General features: G+C 48.8%; 1 protein-coding gene across 1 annotated transcript in view; it reads left to right on the top strand.

Annotated features, from left to right (window-relative positions):
- Nucleotides 1-16,037, top strand: part of LOC139366914 (catenin delta-2-like) — a 573,021-nt gene that overhangs the window by 270,411 nt on the left and 286,573 nt on the right. Inside the window, exon 11 of the mRNA XM_071104665.1 lies at nt 11,712-11,723. Coding sequence (XP_070960766.1) covers nt 11,712-11,723 — 12 coding nt within the window. The remainder of the gene's footprint in view (nt 1-11,711; nt 11,724-16,037) is intronic.

The following is a 16,037-nucleotide window of genomic DNA, read 5'->3' on the forward strand; positions in this document are numbered from 1 at the left end:
GTATCACACCTCATGTAGCCTAGCCCATAGTCCTATAAGGTTAGTATCACACCTCATGTAGCCTAGCCCATAGTCCTATATGTTTCAATAAGGTTTGGATCACAACTTAAGTGGCCAAATAACTTCTTAAAATTAAACACATTAATCTGCTTTACAAGGTGTATAGAGCCTAACTGGCATACATAAGCAGTGTGTGTTTCAAGTTTGGGGAAGATAATTTTCACCATATAAAATGCACCTTTATAATAAAAGCATTACAAGCATAATCACATTGATGGTCACTTTTGATATGGTTGTTTTCCTGCTAATGGAATATTTACACTTATAGCCTGCTACCATGTGCACATTGCTGCACTTATAATGTCAAGAAATAGACAGTATTTTAAGCTAAACATTCTGATCTGTTGCGTCAAGCTCATTGCATAAAACATGATTGTTTTATGCTAGTGGTTGTATTAATTTAGGATCTATCAATTTCTACAACTGTCCCAGACTATGTTTGGAATATTTATTTCTCACACAGAATAGAATAGGTCGACTTTTGTACTAATGGGGATAGTTGATTGACATAGGCTAGTGCTTTTGCTGTTCGTTATGCCTCTCGCATCTTGTTGGCTGACGAAAAAATAAATGTGGACAGTTCTTCCAATATCTTCAATATGCACCTGGGAATTGGATAAGGACGCGCGCTGTTGTGTTCCCGATGTGTCTGTCTTCATTTGACAGAGAGTCATGTGAGAGCTTCAGATTGCACAGCAAAAGGCATGTCTTTTTTTAGGGTGCATTACGGCCACAAAGGGGATGCCACAGTGAAAATCGAGGCATTATCAAGTGCTTGTCACATTGTGAATGAGAGACTGATATAGTGTGCACAGCCTGCGCAAAAAAAAACAAAGCAGAGCTTATGCCTTTTTTCAAACCATCATTAGAGTCTCATCATGCAGCCTTACAATATATTAAAATCAACATATAGCCCAACGTTTGTAGAACAACTAAAGTTACATTAATAACTGTAAATGAAGCATATAGGAGGACCTATTTCTTTGTTAACCGCTCATCACAGAATATCTGCATGTGCGCACAAAATATTTCAGTTTTATTCAGCTTTTTTCAATTGTATTCTTCATACTACGTGACTCAACACTATACACGTCAGCTACTACAGTGACTGGAAGGACTGCAACACTTAACAAAGAGCTGCAGTTAGTTTCAGTGTCAATTCTCCCCAAGGAGATGTGGGTGTGGAGTCAGGCGCAGGAGAAACGAGTTCCAGGGAAAAGGGCGTTTTATTTAACTAGCTCAAAAAAACAACAGGACACCGGACTACAGTAGTAGCCACGAAAACCCCACTCAGACACAGTCCAGGGAAAACCCACCTGTCGAACATGAGCTAATGAAACGAAACCCAAAACTCACACAAAACCCCAAAGGAAATGTCGAATTAAATACCCCCTCTAATTAACCAAAATGAAACCAGGTGAAACACAAAACAGACATAACCAAAAGAAAAGGAAGAAGGATCGGTGGCAGCTAGTAGACCGGCGACGACGACCTCCAAGCGAGAGGAGCCCCCTTCGGTGGCAGCTAGTAGACCGGCGACGACGACCTCCAAGCGAGAGGAGCCCCCTTCGGTGGCAGCTAGTAGACCGGCGACGACGACCTCCAAGCGAGAGGAGCCCCCTTCGGTGGCAGCTAGTAGACCGGCGACGACGACCTCCGAGCGAGAGGAGCCCCCTTCGGTGGCAGCTAGTAGACCGGCGACGATGACCTCCGAGCTAGAGGAGCCCCCTTCGGTGGCAGCTAGTAGACCGGCGACGATGACCTCCAAGCTAGAGGAGCCCCCTTCGGTGGCAGCTAGTAGACCGGCGACGACGACCTCCGAGCGAGAGGAGCCCCCTTCGGTGGCAGCTAGTAGACCGGCGACGACGACCTCCAAGCGAGAGGAGCCCCCTTCGGTGGCAGCTAGTAGACCGGCGACGACGACCGCCGAGCGAGAGGAGCCCCCTTCGGTGGCAGCTAGTAGACCGGCGACGACGACCTCCAAGCTAGAGGAGCCCCCTTCGGTGGCAGCTAGTAGACCGGCGACGACGACCGCCGAGCGAGAGGAGCCCCCTTCGGTGGCAGCTAGTAGACCGGCGACGACGACCGCCGAGCGAGAGGAGCCCCCTTCGGTGGCAGCTAGTAGACCGGCGACGACGACCTCCAAGCGAGAGGAGCCCCCTTCGGTGGCAGCTAGTAGACCGGCGACGATGACCTCCAAGCTAGAGGAGCCCCCTTCGGTGGCAGCTAGTAGACCGGCGACGATGACCTCCAAGCGAGAGGAGCCCCCTTCGGTGGCAGCTAGTAGACCGGCGACGACGACCTCCAAGCGAGAGGAGCCCCCTTCGGTGGCAGCTAGTAGACCGGCGACGACGACCTCCAAGCGAGAGGAGCCCCATTCGGTGGCAGCTAGTAGACCGGCGACGACGACCTCCAAGCGAGAGGAGCCCCCTTCGGTGGCAGCTAGTAGACCGGCGACGACGACCTCCAAGCGAGAGGAGCCCCCTTCGGTGGCAGCTAGTAGACCGGCGACGACGACCTCCAAGCGAGAGGAGCCCCCTTCGGTGGCAGCTAGTAGACCGGCGACGATGACCTTCGGTGGAAGGCGTGACATTCAGAGTGGGTGGTAAGGAAGAAGTTAGCCCTAAATGTTTCTAAACCTAAAACCATTGTATTTGGGACAAATCTTTCACTAAACCCTAAACCTCAACTAAATCTTGTAATAAATCATGTGGAAATTGAGCAAGTTGAGGTGACTAAACTGCTTGGAGTAACCCTGGATTGTAAACTGTCATGGTCAAAACATGTTGATACAACAGTAGCTGAGATGGGGAGAAGTCTGTCCATAATAATGCACTGCTCTGCCTTCTTAACAACACTATCAACAAGGCAGATCCTACAGGCCCTAGTTTTGTCAGACCTGGACTACTGTTCAGTCATGTTGTCAGGTACCACAGAAAAGGACTTAGGAAAATTGCATTTGGCTTAAAACAGGGCAGCACAGCTGGCCCCTGTCTGTACACAGAGAGATAACATTAATAACATGCATGTCAATCTCTCCTGGCTCAAAGTAGAGGAGAGATTGACTTCATCACTAGTTGTATTTGTGAGAGGTATTGACATGTTGAATGCACTGAGCTGTCTGTTTGAACTACTGCCGCACAGCTCAGACACCCATGCATACCCCACAAGACATGCTACCAGAGGTCTCTTCACAGTCCAGCACAGACTATGGGAGGCACACAGTACTACATAGAGCCATGACTACATGGAACTCTATTCCACAACAAGTAACTGTGATGCAAGCAGTAAAATTAGATTTAAAAACAGACAACAACAAAAAAACACCTTATGGAACAGTGGGGACTGTGAAGCAACCCAAACATAGGCACAGACACATGCATACACACACACACACACACACGATAACATACGCACTATACACACACACATGGATTTAGTACTGTAGATATGTGGTAGTGGTGGAGTAGGGGCCTGAGGGCACAGAGTGTGTTGTGAAATCTGTGAATGTATTGTAATGTTTTTAAAATGGTATAAACTGCCTTAATTTTGCTGGACCACAGGAAGAGTAGCCTTGGTAGCAGCTAATTGGGATTCATAAGAAATACACAAACAAAAATACTATAAAATAATATAAAATGGCCTCCCGAGGGGCGCAGTGGTCCTAGTCACTGCATCACAGTGCTACTAGAGAGCCTGGTTCGAGTCCAGGCTCTGTCGCAGCCGGCCACAACCGGGAGACCCATGCGGCAATGCACAATTGGCCCAGCGTCATCCGTGTTAGGGAAAGGCTTGGCAGGGATGATCCCGGCAGGGATGTTCATCGTGCGCTAGTGACTCCTGTGGCGGGCCGGGCACAATGCACGCTGACACGGTCGCCAGGTGGACGGTGTTTCCTCCGACACATTGGTGCGGTTGGCTTCCCGGGTTAAGTTCGGCATTGTGTCAAAAAGTAGTGCTGCTTGGCTGTGTTGGTTTTCGGAGGACGCACAGCTCTCGACCTTCGCCTCTCCCGAGTCCGTATGGGAGTTGCAGCGATGAGACAAGACTGTAACTACCAATACCACGAAATTGGGGAGAAAAAGTGGTCATATAATACAACAATTATAATAACAATATAAAATGATGCCACGGAATTCTAAGTAAATCTTGTCTTCTAAATGAACTAATGTAGCCCACAGCCATATGGTATAGCCGGATCTAACATAAGGACAACTCAGACTATGCTATTCTGTTCTTCTGAAATAGACTACATTTTCTTCATATCATGTTTCTTTAGAACACTCAAAAATAAATACTGGATTTATTGTGAAGGTCTATGCTATAATACAAGGATTTATTTGATTTTTTAAAATGTAGATTTTTTTCAAAGGTCTTCATAAGTGGCTTGTAGGAAGTGGAAGCCAGGAGATGCTAAATGTGTTTATGTTAATTAATGGTCATTTACCTTGAGACCGACAGTTATTTGCTTGACCATCACTGGCTGAAGAAATTTCCAGACAGCCACGCTCCTAGTTGTGTACAGGTGGGTGGGAGAAAATGCATAGGGTATATATTGGGTGGGAATGAATGAGAACGGGTAAGTAAGTAGATGGATGGGTGTAAGAATGTCCAAGAGGTGGGGAGGGTGGAAAAAGATGGGAGGTTGGGACAAGCTTAGTTTGGGAGGATAAGGGTGGGCAAGGCTGGGAGGTTGGGACAAGCTTAGTTTGGGAGGATAAGGGTGGGCAAGGCTGGGAGGTTGGGACAAGCTTAGTTTGGGAGGATAAGGGTGGGCAAGGCTGGGAGGTTGGGACAAGCTTAGTTTGGGAGGATAAGGATGGGCAGGGCTGGGAGGTTGGGACAAGCTTAGCTTGGGAGGATAAGGGTGGGCAATGCTGGGACGTTGGGACAAGCTTGGCTTAGGTGTGGTAATGGGGGTGGCAAACTGGGAGGGGGAGGTTGGGATGGGGTTGGGTTTGGCTTGGGGAAGAGAGAAGAAAGGATTTAACTATACAACAATGTAAATTAATACATTTTTGTTTCTTCAAAACGTTACTGTAAAATGAGTTCTGGACAGATTAGGAGAGGATGGCGATCATTATTATTCCTTGTTATTTTAACTGAGATTCAATGGTGGTTATTAGTGAGAGTGGAAAGGGTCTTTATCCGGGGGATTGGGATGGGTATCAGACACTTCTCTGCGGTGTGTGTGAGGGACCTCCACTGATCTCACGTCAGTCTCGCGGTGGACCCTTCCCAAGTAGACCCCACCTGCCGCTATATTTGAATTGAATTTACAATGCAATACAACCTGACCACCGTATTGCAGTGGCAGTCTTTCTCCAATGTAATGGACAATGATAATCCACAGACGATTGCTACATTAGGAGAGGAGCTGGAGCTTAAAAGGCCTAAAAAGTCACAGCTCCTCAAAGAACACTTTACTTCATGTCTTTTTTGTCTGTTTTCTGTTAAATGTCTGCTCAGCTCACATGCTCTTTATATGTAATGTATACAATAACTGTAACGTCTGCTAAAATGTTTTTTTTACCAGGTTCTTCAATGACAGACGGAACAGATAAGGTCAACAAGTAAAGACCAACAAAATCCAATTTATCACATGGAATGTGAACGGTTCTCGAACACTTAAAGAGATTGTCAGCAGATGTGGATTTCTTGCAAGAGTTGCATTAAAAAAAGGAGAAATGGAATATTTAAAGAGGAGCTGGGTTAGAGAGGCCTATGCTTCCGCCTACAGTAGTAACAGCAGAGGTGTAGGCATCCTGATCAATAAGAATACACCCTTTTCCCTTATATCCCAGCACACAGACCAAGAAGGCCATTTTCTAATGTTGAATAGTACCTTACATGGTGAAAAATACCTATTGATTTTATTGTGTATGCCACCAAATGACTTATTATTTGAATATTGAAATAGCATGGATGACCGAAAAAACAAAGTGGTATAATTTAAGGTCATGTGGTAATAATGCAGCCACTAGAGATGGGGAGACTAGGGATGGGGGTGTGGCAATAGGGATGGGGGTGTGGCAATAGGGATGGGGTGACTAGGGATGGGGGTGTGGCAATAGGGATGGGGTGACTAGGGATGGGGGTGTGGCAATAGGAATGGGGTGACTAGGGATGGGGGTGTGGCAATAGGGATGGGGTGACTAGGGATGGGGGTGTGGCAATAGGGATGGGGTGACTAGGGATGGGGGTGTGGCAATAGGGATGGGGTGACTAGGGATGGGGGTGTGGCAATAGGGATGGGGTGACTAGGGATGGGGGTGTGGCAATAGGGATGGGGTGACTAGGGATGGGGGTGTGGCAATAGGGATGGGGTGACTAGGGATGGGGGTGTGGCAATAGGGATGGGGTGACTAGGGATGGGGGTGTGGCAATAGGGATGGGGTGACTAGGAATGGGGGTGTGGCAATAGGGATGGGGTGACTAGGGATGGGGGTGTGGCAATAGGGATGGGGTGACTAGGGATGGGGGTGTGGCAATAGGGATGGGGTGACTAGGGATGGGGGTGTGGTAATAGGAATGGGGTGACTAGGGATGGGGGTGTGGCAATAGGGATGGGGTGACTAGGGATGGGGGTGTGGTAATAGGGATGGGGTGACTAGGGATGGGGGTGTGGCAATAGGGATGGGGAGACTAGGGATGGGGGTGTGGTAATAGGGATGGGGTGACTAGGGATGGGGGTGTGGTAATAGGGATGGGGGTGTGGCAATAGGGATGGGGTGACTAGGGACGGGGGTGTGGCAGTAGGGATGGGGTGACTAGGGATGGGGGTGTGGCACTAGGGATTGGGGTGTGGCACTAGGGATTGGGGTATGACACTGGGGATGGGGCAATAGGGATGGGGTTGTGGCACTAGGGATGGGGGTGTGACACTAGGGATGGGGGTGTGGCAATAGGGATGGGGTTGTGGCACTAGGGATGGGGTTGTGGCACTAGGGATGGGGTTGTGGCACTAGGGATGGGGGTGTGACACTAGGGATGGGGGTGTGACACGGGATGGGGGTGTGACACTGGGGATGGGGGTGTTGCACTGGGGATGGGGGTGTTGCACTGGGGATGGGGGTGTGACACTGGGGATGGGGGTGTGACACTGGGGATGGGGGTGTGACACTAGGGATGGGGGTGTGGCAATAGGGATGGGGGTGTGGCAATAGGGATGGGGGTGTGACACTAGGGATGGGGGTGTGGCAATAGGGATGGGGGTGTGGCAATAGGGATGGGGTTGTGACAATAGGGATGGGGTTGTGACACTAGGGATTTTTATTTTACCAGGCAAGTCAGTTAAGAACAAATTCTTATTTACAATGACGGTCTAGGAACAGTGGGTTAACTGCTTGTTCAGGGACAGATTTGTACCTTGTCAGCTCGGGGGTTTGAACTTGCAACCTTCCGGTTACTAGTCCAACGCTCTAACCGCTAGGCTACCCTGCCGCCCCGGATGGGGTGTGACACTAGGGATGGGGGTGTGGCACTAGGGATGGGGGTGTGGCACTAGGGATGGGGGTGTGACACTAGGGATGGGGGTGTGGCACTTGGGATGGGGGTGTGACCCCAATAACAGACCCATCATTCTACACTAAGGTGTCGCGATGTGGTTTAATGATTATATTTATAGTACCTTATTATAATACCATCCATGCGTCTGTGTGTGTGTTTGTTGAATGTCGTCTCTGAAGGTTCAGTGCTTCTGAATACTGCATTTATACAGCTGAGTCGTGATGATTCAAGAGGCACGTTGTAGAGAACAGAACACAGGCCAAGGTTGTGCTGTTTGCAGAGAGTTCTGTTGACATGAATGTAGACACGTTCTATGAGATGGCCCATTCTATGAGATGGCCTTAGCTGTTGTCAGGTCATGTTCAAGTCCATCGGTTACAGAGATTAGACTAAATTCCATTGTCAGAATTGTGAAGTGCTATTATTCTTAGGATATCATTTATTTCTTCTTTTGAAACAAGATGGGAGCTGACAGTGAACACACACTCTTAGCTATTGCATGACTGCGCTACTGAATGTGTGGGTTGTGTTGCGCCAGCTACTCGTTTAATCATGATAAAGTCTTGATTCAGAAGTTTAATAGTCATTGACATTGAGCAGAAACGTCAAAGTAAGAACTTTGTTTATAGACTGAGGTAAATCCCCAGGAGCAGCGGGCTAAAGAATGACTTAGTGGTGCCGCGCTGTGGTTTTATCATTATATTTATACAGTAACTTATTATAATACCATCCAGGTTTCCTTTTTAGCACACAGACAGGAAGTTAAGAGCAGAACACAGGCAGCAGGGGACTTTTTAGAACACAGACAGGAAGTTAAGAGCAGAACACAGGCAGCAGGGGACTTTTTAGCACACAGACAGGAAGTTAAGAGCAGAACACAGGCAGCAGGGGACTTTTTAGCACACAGACAGGAAGTTAAGAGCAGAACACAGGCAGCAGGGGACTTTTTAGCACACAGACAGGAAGTTAAGAGCAGAACACAGGCAGCAGGGGACTTTTTAGCACACAGACAGGAAGTTAAGAGCAGAACACAGGCAGCAGGGGACTTTTTAGCACACAAACAGGAAGTTAAGAGCAGAACACAGGCAGCAGGGGACTTTTTAGCACACAGACAGGAAGTTAAGAGCAGAACACAGGCAGCAGGGGACTTTTTAGCACACAGACAGGAAGTTAAGAGCAGAACACAGGCAGCAGGGGACTTTTTAGCACACAGACAGGAAGTTAAGAGCAGAACACAGGCAGCAGGGGACTTTTTAGCACACAGACAGGAAGTTAAGAGCAGAACACAGGCAGCAGGGGACTTTTTAGCACACAGACAGGAAGTTAAGAGCAGAACACAGGCAGCAGGGGACTTTTTAGCACACAGACAGGAAGTTAAGAGCAGAACACAGGCAGCAGGGGACTTTTTAGCACACAGACATGAAGTTAAGAGCAGAACACAGGCAGCAGGGGACTTTTTAGCACACAGACAGGAAGTTAAGAGCAGAACACAGGCAGCAGGGGACTTTTTAACATATTCCTTTTATTTTCTCCTCCTTGTGTTTTTCTGACTGTATATAGTGTCATGGGAGGCCAGTTCCCTCTCTCCAACCGTCCCTCTCTCCAACCATCCCTCTCTACAACCGTCCCTCTCTCCAACCGTCCCTCTCTCCAACCGTCCCTCTCTCCAACCGTCCCTCTCTCCAACCGTCCGTCTCTCCAACCGTCCCTCTCTCCAACTGTCCCTCTCTCCAACCGTCCCTCTCTCCAACCGTCCCTCTCTCCAACCGTCCCTCTCTCCATCCATCCCTCTCTCCATCCATCCCTCTCTCCAACCGTCCCTCTCTCCATCCATCCCTCTCTCCATCCATCCCTCTCTCCAACCGTCCCTCTCTCCATCCATCCCTCCCTCCTTCCATCCCCCTTATTTCTCTCCATCCCTCCATCCTAACTTCAGTTGTACACTTTGATTTGGGGAGCCTCAGCAGTGACTCAGTAAGTGTCCATGAGACATCAAAGAAGGGAGGGAAGAGAGGAGAAGAGAGGTGGATGACAAGAATGAAACAGGCAACGAAGGAGAGTGTCCATTACTCTAATTAGTGCTCTCCTTTTCTCTATTCCCTACATCCTCTCTCCTCTTCTCTGCCCATATTCAAACACTTATTTTTGTAAATAACCATCAGTGGAGTGTCAAAGGGAGGCAGCTGCCTTCAGTTTATAACTAATTATCTAGTCTTAGTTCTCTCTCTCTCTCTCTCTCACACACACACACACACACACACACACACACACACACACACACACACACACACACACACACACACACACACACACACACACAGGCACACACACACACACACACACACACACACACACACACACACACACACACACACACACACACACACACACACTACACCCCTCTCTTTCTGTCTCTCTATCTATCTCTCTCAGCCCCCCTCCCCTCTCCTCTCCATCTTCACTCTTCTCATCCTCCTAGGCAGGCCCTGCCATACATTTGTAAAGCAGTGTAATTAACAAGCGTTCAGCAAGGAAAGGTCATAGGTGTCTGTGTTTCGGGACTCCTGCCAAGAGGATGGGGAAATACACAATGTGGAAAAGGTCGTTTTACATCCTACTATTTTATTGTTGCCGTTAGACAACGTGCTCTATAGATATTACAGTACATTACAACATCTCTGCCCTCCCTAAACAGTAACATGGTAAATGATCCTCTCTATCACTGGGGATCAGCACAATATACACTATAGAAATATCGCTGTCAAGAACAGTATCTGCTATTGTAGCGCCACTGACTTTCTCCTCATCCCTCTCCTCTCTCTTCCTCACTCTCTCCACCTCCCCCTCCTCTCTCTTCCTCACTCTCTCCTCCTCTCCCTACTCTCTCGTCCTTCCCCTCCTCTCTCTTCCTCACTCTCTCCTCCTCCCCTCCTCTCTCTTCCTCACTCTCTCCTCCTCCACCCCCCTCTCTCCTCCTCTGCCTCCTCTCTCATCATCCCCCCCTCTCTCCTCATCCCCCTCCTCTCTCCTCATCCTCTCTCCTCATCCCTCTCTCCTCTCATCCCTCTTGCCTCTCCTCATCCCTCTCTCCTCTTCTCTCCTCCCTCCTCCGTCTTCCCTTTCCTCATCCCCCTCCTCTCTCCTCCCCTCCTCTCCTCTCCTCATCTATTTCTCCTCCTCCCCACCCTCTCTGTTCATCTCCCTCCTCTCTCCTTATCCCTCTCCCCACCCCCTCATCTCTCCTCATCCACCTCCCTCTCTCCTCATCACTCTCTTCTCCTCCCCCTCATCTCTCCTCATCCCTCTCCTCAACCCCTCATCCCTCTCCTCATCCCCCTCCCCTCCTCTCTCCTCTTCTCACTCTCCTCTCCTCATCCCTCTCTCCTCATCCCCCTACACCTCTCCTCATCCCCTCCACCTCTCCTCATCCCCCTCTCTTCTCCTCCTCTCACTCTCCTCTCCTCATCCCTCTCTCCTCATCCTCCTACACCACTCCTCATCCCCCTCCACCTCTACTCATCCCCCTCTCTTCTCCTCATCTCTCTCTCCTCTCCTCCTCCCTACCTCCTCGTCCCTCTTCTCCTTCCTCTCTCCTCACCCCCCTCCCTCTCTCCTCATCCCCCTCCCTCTCTCCTCTCCCCCCATCTCTTCTCATCCCCCTCCCTCTCTCCTCTCCCCCCTCCGTCTCTTCTCCTCCCCCCTCCCTCTCTCCTCCTCCCACTCTCCTCTCCTCATCAATCAATCAATCAGCCGATGTCACAAAGTGCTATACAGAAACCCAGCCTAAAACCCAAAACAGCAAGAAATGTAGATGTAGAAGCACGGTGGCTAGGAAAAACTTCCTAGAAAGACAGGAACCTATGAATAAACCTAGAGAGGAACCAGGCTCTGATGAGTGGCCAGTCCTCTTCTGGCTGTGACGGTTCGAGATTAAAACAGTACTTGGTCAAGATGTTCAAACGTTCATACATGACCAGCTGGGTCAAATTATAATAATAATCACAGTGGTTGTAGAGGTTGCAAAAGGTCAGGACCTCAGGAGTCAATGTCAGTTGGCTTTTCATAGCCGAGCATTCAGAGTTAGAGACAGCAGGTGCGGTAGAGAGAGAGAGAGAGAGTAGATAACAGCAGGCCGGGACAAGGTAGCACGTCTGGTGAACATTCAGGGTTCAATAGCCGCAGGCAGAACAGTTGAATCTGGAGCAGCAGCACGACCAGGTGGACTGGGGACAGCAAGGAGTCATCAGGCCAGGTAGTCCTGAGGCATGGTCCCTCTCTTCTCCTCCCCCTCCTCTCTCATCATTCCTCTCTTCATCCCCCTCCCTTCTCCATCTTCACTCCTCTCATCCTCCTAGGCAGGACCTACACTTCATTTATAAAGCAGTGTAATTAACAAGCGTTCAACAAGGAAAGGTCATAGGTGTCTGTGTTTCGGGACTCCTGCCAAGAGGATGGGGAAATACACAATGTGGAAAAGGTCGTTTTACATCCTACTATTTTATTGCTGCTGTTAGACAACGTGCTCTATAGATATTACAGTACATTACAACATCTCTGCCCTCCCTAAACAGTAACATGGTAAATGACCCTCTCTATCACTGGGGATCAGCACAATATACACTGTAGAAATATCGCTGTCAGGAACAGTATCTGCTATTGTAGCGCCACTGACTTTCTCCTCATCCCTCTCCTCTTTCCTCATCCCTCTCTCTGCCTCCCCCTCATCTCTCCTCATCCTTCCTCCACACTCCCTATCTACTCTCCTCATCCCCCTCTCCTCTCCTCCTCTCTCTCTTCCTCCACCTCCTCTCTTCTCATCCCTCTCTCCTCATCCTATCACTCTCTCCTCATCACCCTCCCTCTCTCCTCATCACTCTCTCCTCGTCCCTCTCTCCTCTTCACTCTCTCCTCCTTCCCCTCCTCTCTCATCATCTCTCTCTCCTCCTCCCTCTCTCCTACTCCCTCTCTCCTCGTCCTTCTCTCCTCATCCCCCTAACTCTCTCCTCCTCCTTCTCTCCTCATCCCTCTTTCCTCTTCCCTCCCCTCTCCTCCTCTAATGAGTTCCCTTTTCATACGTTGATGACATTGCCTCCCGATCCCCCAGTGTAGACACACAAACGCTTGTCCTCTCTAATGGTGCTGGACAGATTCAGGCCTCTCACTGTCCGGGGTTTAACCTCATTGGGAAAATGAGTCAAGTGTGTGGTGTGTATGTGTGTTCATGTGTATGGAGAGTTTATCCAATGATATCGCATTGTACCCTCGGGGTATAGTAGACTGGAGAAGACAGGACTAGAGGTGCTGGGGGGGGGGGTATAGTAGACTGGAGAAGACAGGACTAGAGGTGCTGGGGGGGGGTATAGTAGACTGGAGAAGACAGGACTAGAGGTGCTGGGGGGGGGGTATAGTAGACTGGAGAAGACAGGACTAGAGGTGCTGGGGGGGTATAGTAGACTGGAGAGGACAGGACTAGAGGTGCTGGGGGGGGGGGGGGGTATAGATGCCTGGAGAAGACAGGACTAGAGGTGCTTGCGGGGGGGGGGGGGGGTATAGATGCCTGGAGAAGACAGGACTAGAGGTGCTGGGGGGGGGGGGGGGGTAATAGTAGACTGGAGAAGACAGGACTAGAGGTGCTGGGGGGGTATAGTAGACTGGAGAAGCCAGGACTAGAGGTGCTGGGGGGGGTATAGTAGACTGGAGAAGACAGGACTAGAGGTGCTGGGGGGGTATAGTAGACTGGAGAAGACAGGACTAGAGGTGCTGGGGGGGTATAGTAGACTGGAGAAGACAGGACTAGAGGTGCTGGGGGGGAGGTATAGTAGACTGGAGAAGACAGGACTAGAGGTGCTGGGGGGGGTATAGTAGACTGGAGAGGACAGGACTAGAGGTGCTGGGAGGGTATAGTAGACTGGAAAAGGCAGGACTAGAGGTGCTGGGGGGGGGGTATAGTAGACTAGAGAAGACAGGACCAGAGGTGCTGGGGGGTATAGTAGACTGGAGAAGACAGGACTAGAGGTGCTGGGGGGGGGTATAGTAGACTGGAGAAGACAGGACTAGAGGTGCTGGGGGGGGTATAGTAGACTGGAGAAGACAGGACTAGAGGTGCTGGGGGGGGTATAGTAGACTGGAGAAGACAGGACTAGAGGTGCTGGGGGGGGGTATAGTAGACTGGAGAAGACAGGACTAGAGGTGCTGGGGGGATATAGTAGACTGGAGAAGACAGGACTAGAGGTGCTGGGGAGGTATAGTAGACTGGAGAAGACAGGACTAGAGGTGCTGGGGGGGGGGGGTATAGTAGACTGGAGAAGACAGGACCAGAGGTGCTGGGGGGTATAGTAGACTGGAGAAGACAGGACTAGAGGTGCTGGGGGGGGGGGGTATAGTAGACTGGAGAAGACAGGACTAGAGGTGCTGGGGGGGTATAGTAGACTGGAGAAGACAGGACTAGAGGTGCTGGGGGGGGGGTATAGTAGACTGGAGAAGACAGGACTAGAGGTGCTGGGGGGGTATAGTAGACTGGAGAAGACAGGACTAGAGGTGCTGGGGGGGGTATAGTAGACTGGAGAAGACAGGACTAGAGGTGCTGGGGGGGGTAATAGTAGACTGGAGAATACAGGATTAGAGATACTGAATATACTGTAGACTAGTAGAGGCTTGTAGAGACTAATATAGGCTTGTAGAGTCTAATACAGGCTGGTAGAGGCTAATATAGGCTAGTAGAGTCGAATATACTGTGGACTAGTAGAGGCTAGTAGAGGCTACATAGAGGCTAGTATAGGCTATGTAGAGGCTGGTAGAGTCTAGTAGAGCCTCATTCAGGGTAATGGAGTCTAATATACTGTAGGCTAGTAGAGGCAAATATACTGTGGGCAAGTAGAGACTAATATAGGATAGTAGACCCTCATTTAGGCTAGTAAAGGCTGTTATAGGCTAGTAGAGTCTAATATAGGCTAGTAGAGACTAATATAGGCCACTAGAATTTAATATAGGCTAGTAGAGACTAATGTAGCCTAGTAGTCTAATATAGGCTAGTAGAGTCGAATATAGGCTAGTAGAGACTAATATACTGTAGACTAGTAGAGGCTAGTAGAGGCTAATTTAGACTAGTAGAGGCTGTTATATGCTAGTAGAGACTATTACAGGCTAGTAGAGTCTAATATAGGCGAGTAGAGGCTGTTATAGGCTAGTAGAGACTAATGTAGGATAGTAGAGACTAATTTAGGCTAGTAGAGACTATTATAGGCTAGTAGAGTCTAATATAGGCTAGTAGAGGCTGTTATAGGCTAGTAGAGACTAATATAGGCTAGTAGAGTCTAATATAGTCTAGTAGAGACTAATATAGGCTAGTAGAGACTTATATCTGTATCAGTAGAGACTTCTATCTTAAAATGATTTTGCAACCCCCTATTACTAGCCTGTTCAACCTGTCTGAGTTTACCAAAGATTGGAAAGGTGCAGCGGTCATCCCACTCTTCAAAGGGGGACACATTCTAGACCCAAACTGCTACAGACCTATATCTATCCTACCCTGCCTTTCTAAGGTCTCCGAAAGCCAAGTTAACAAACAGACCACCGACCATTTTGAATCCCACCGTACCTTCTCCGCTATGCAATCTGGATTCAGAGCTGGTCATGGGTGCACCTCAGCCACGCTCAAGGTCCTAAAAGATATCCCTCACTAACTTTAAGCACCAGCTGTCAGAGAAGCTCACAGATCACTGCACCTGTACATAGCCTATGTGTAAATAGCCCATCCAACTTCCTCATCCCCATACTGGGTTTATTTATTTATCTTGCTATTTTGCACCCCAATATCTCTACTTGCACATTCATCTTCTGCACATCTACCATTCCAGTGTTTAATTGCTATATTGTAATTACTTCACTACCATGGCCTATTTATTGCCGTACCTCCCTTAACAGACCTAATTTGCACACACTGTATATTGACCTTGTCTACTGTATTATTGACTGTATGTTTGTTTATTCCATGTGTAACTGTGTGTTGTTGTTTGTGTCGAAGTGCTTTGCTTTATCTTGGCCAGGTCGCAGTTGTAAATTAGAACTTGTTCTCAACTAACCTACCTGGGTAAATAAAGGTGAAAGAAATAAATGAAATATAAATATTGGTGAGTAGAGCATAATTTAGGCTAGTAGAGACTCATTTACTGTTGGCTAGTAGAGGCTAGTAGAGGCTATTAGAGGCTAATAGATGCTAGACTCTATGGGAGTAGAGGCTGGAAAAGACAGAAACAGACATGTAGCTCTCACTGAAATTACAATAAATAGAAGGAGAGGAGAGGGTGGAGCTCTTTCTGGAAGTGGTGTAGTTTTAATTACATTCGGCTGGAGAAAAACAAGTCAACACTCAGGGCTGATATCTGTCTCTGTCTCTGTCTCTGTCTCTGTCTCTGTCTCTCTCTCTATCTCTCTCTCTCTCTCTCTCAATCTCTCTCTCTCTCTCTCCC

This window comes from Oncorhynchus clarkii, chromosome 15 (genome assembly GCF_045791955.1).
Source record: "Oncorhynchus clarkii lewisi isolate Uvic-CL-2024 chromosome 15, UVic_Ocla_1.0, whole genome shotgun sequence".
In the NCBI taxonomy this organism is placed as follows: domain Eukaryota; kingdom Metazoa; phylum Chordata; class Actinopteri; order Salmoniformes; family Salmonidae; genus Oncorhynchus; species Oncorhynchus clarkii.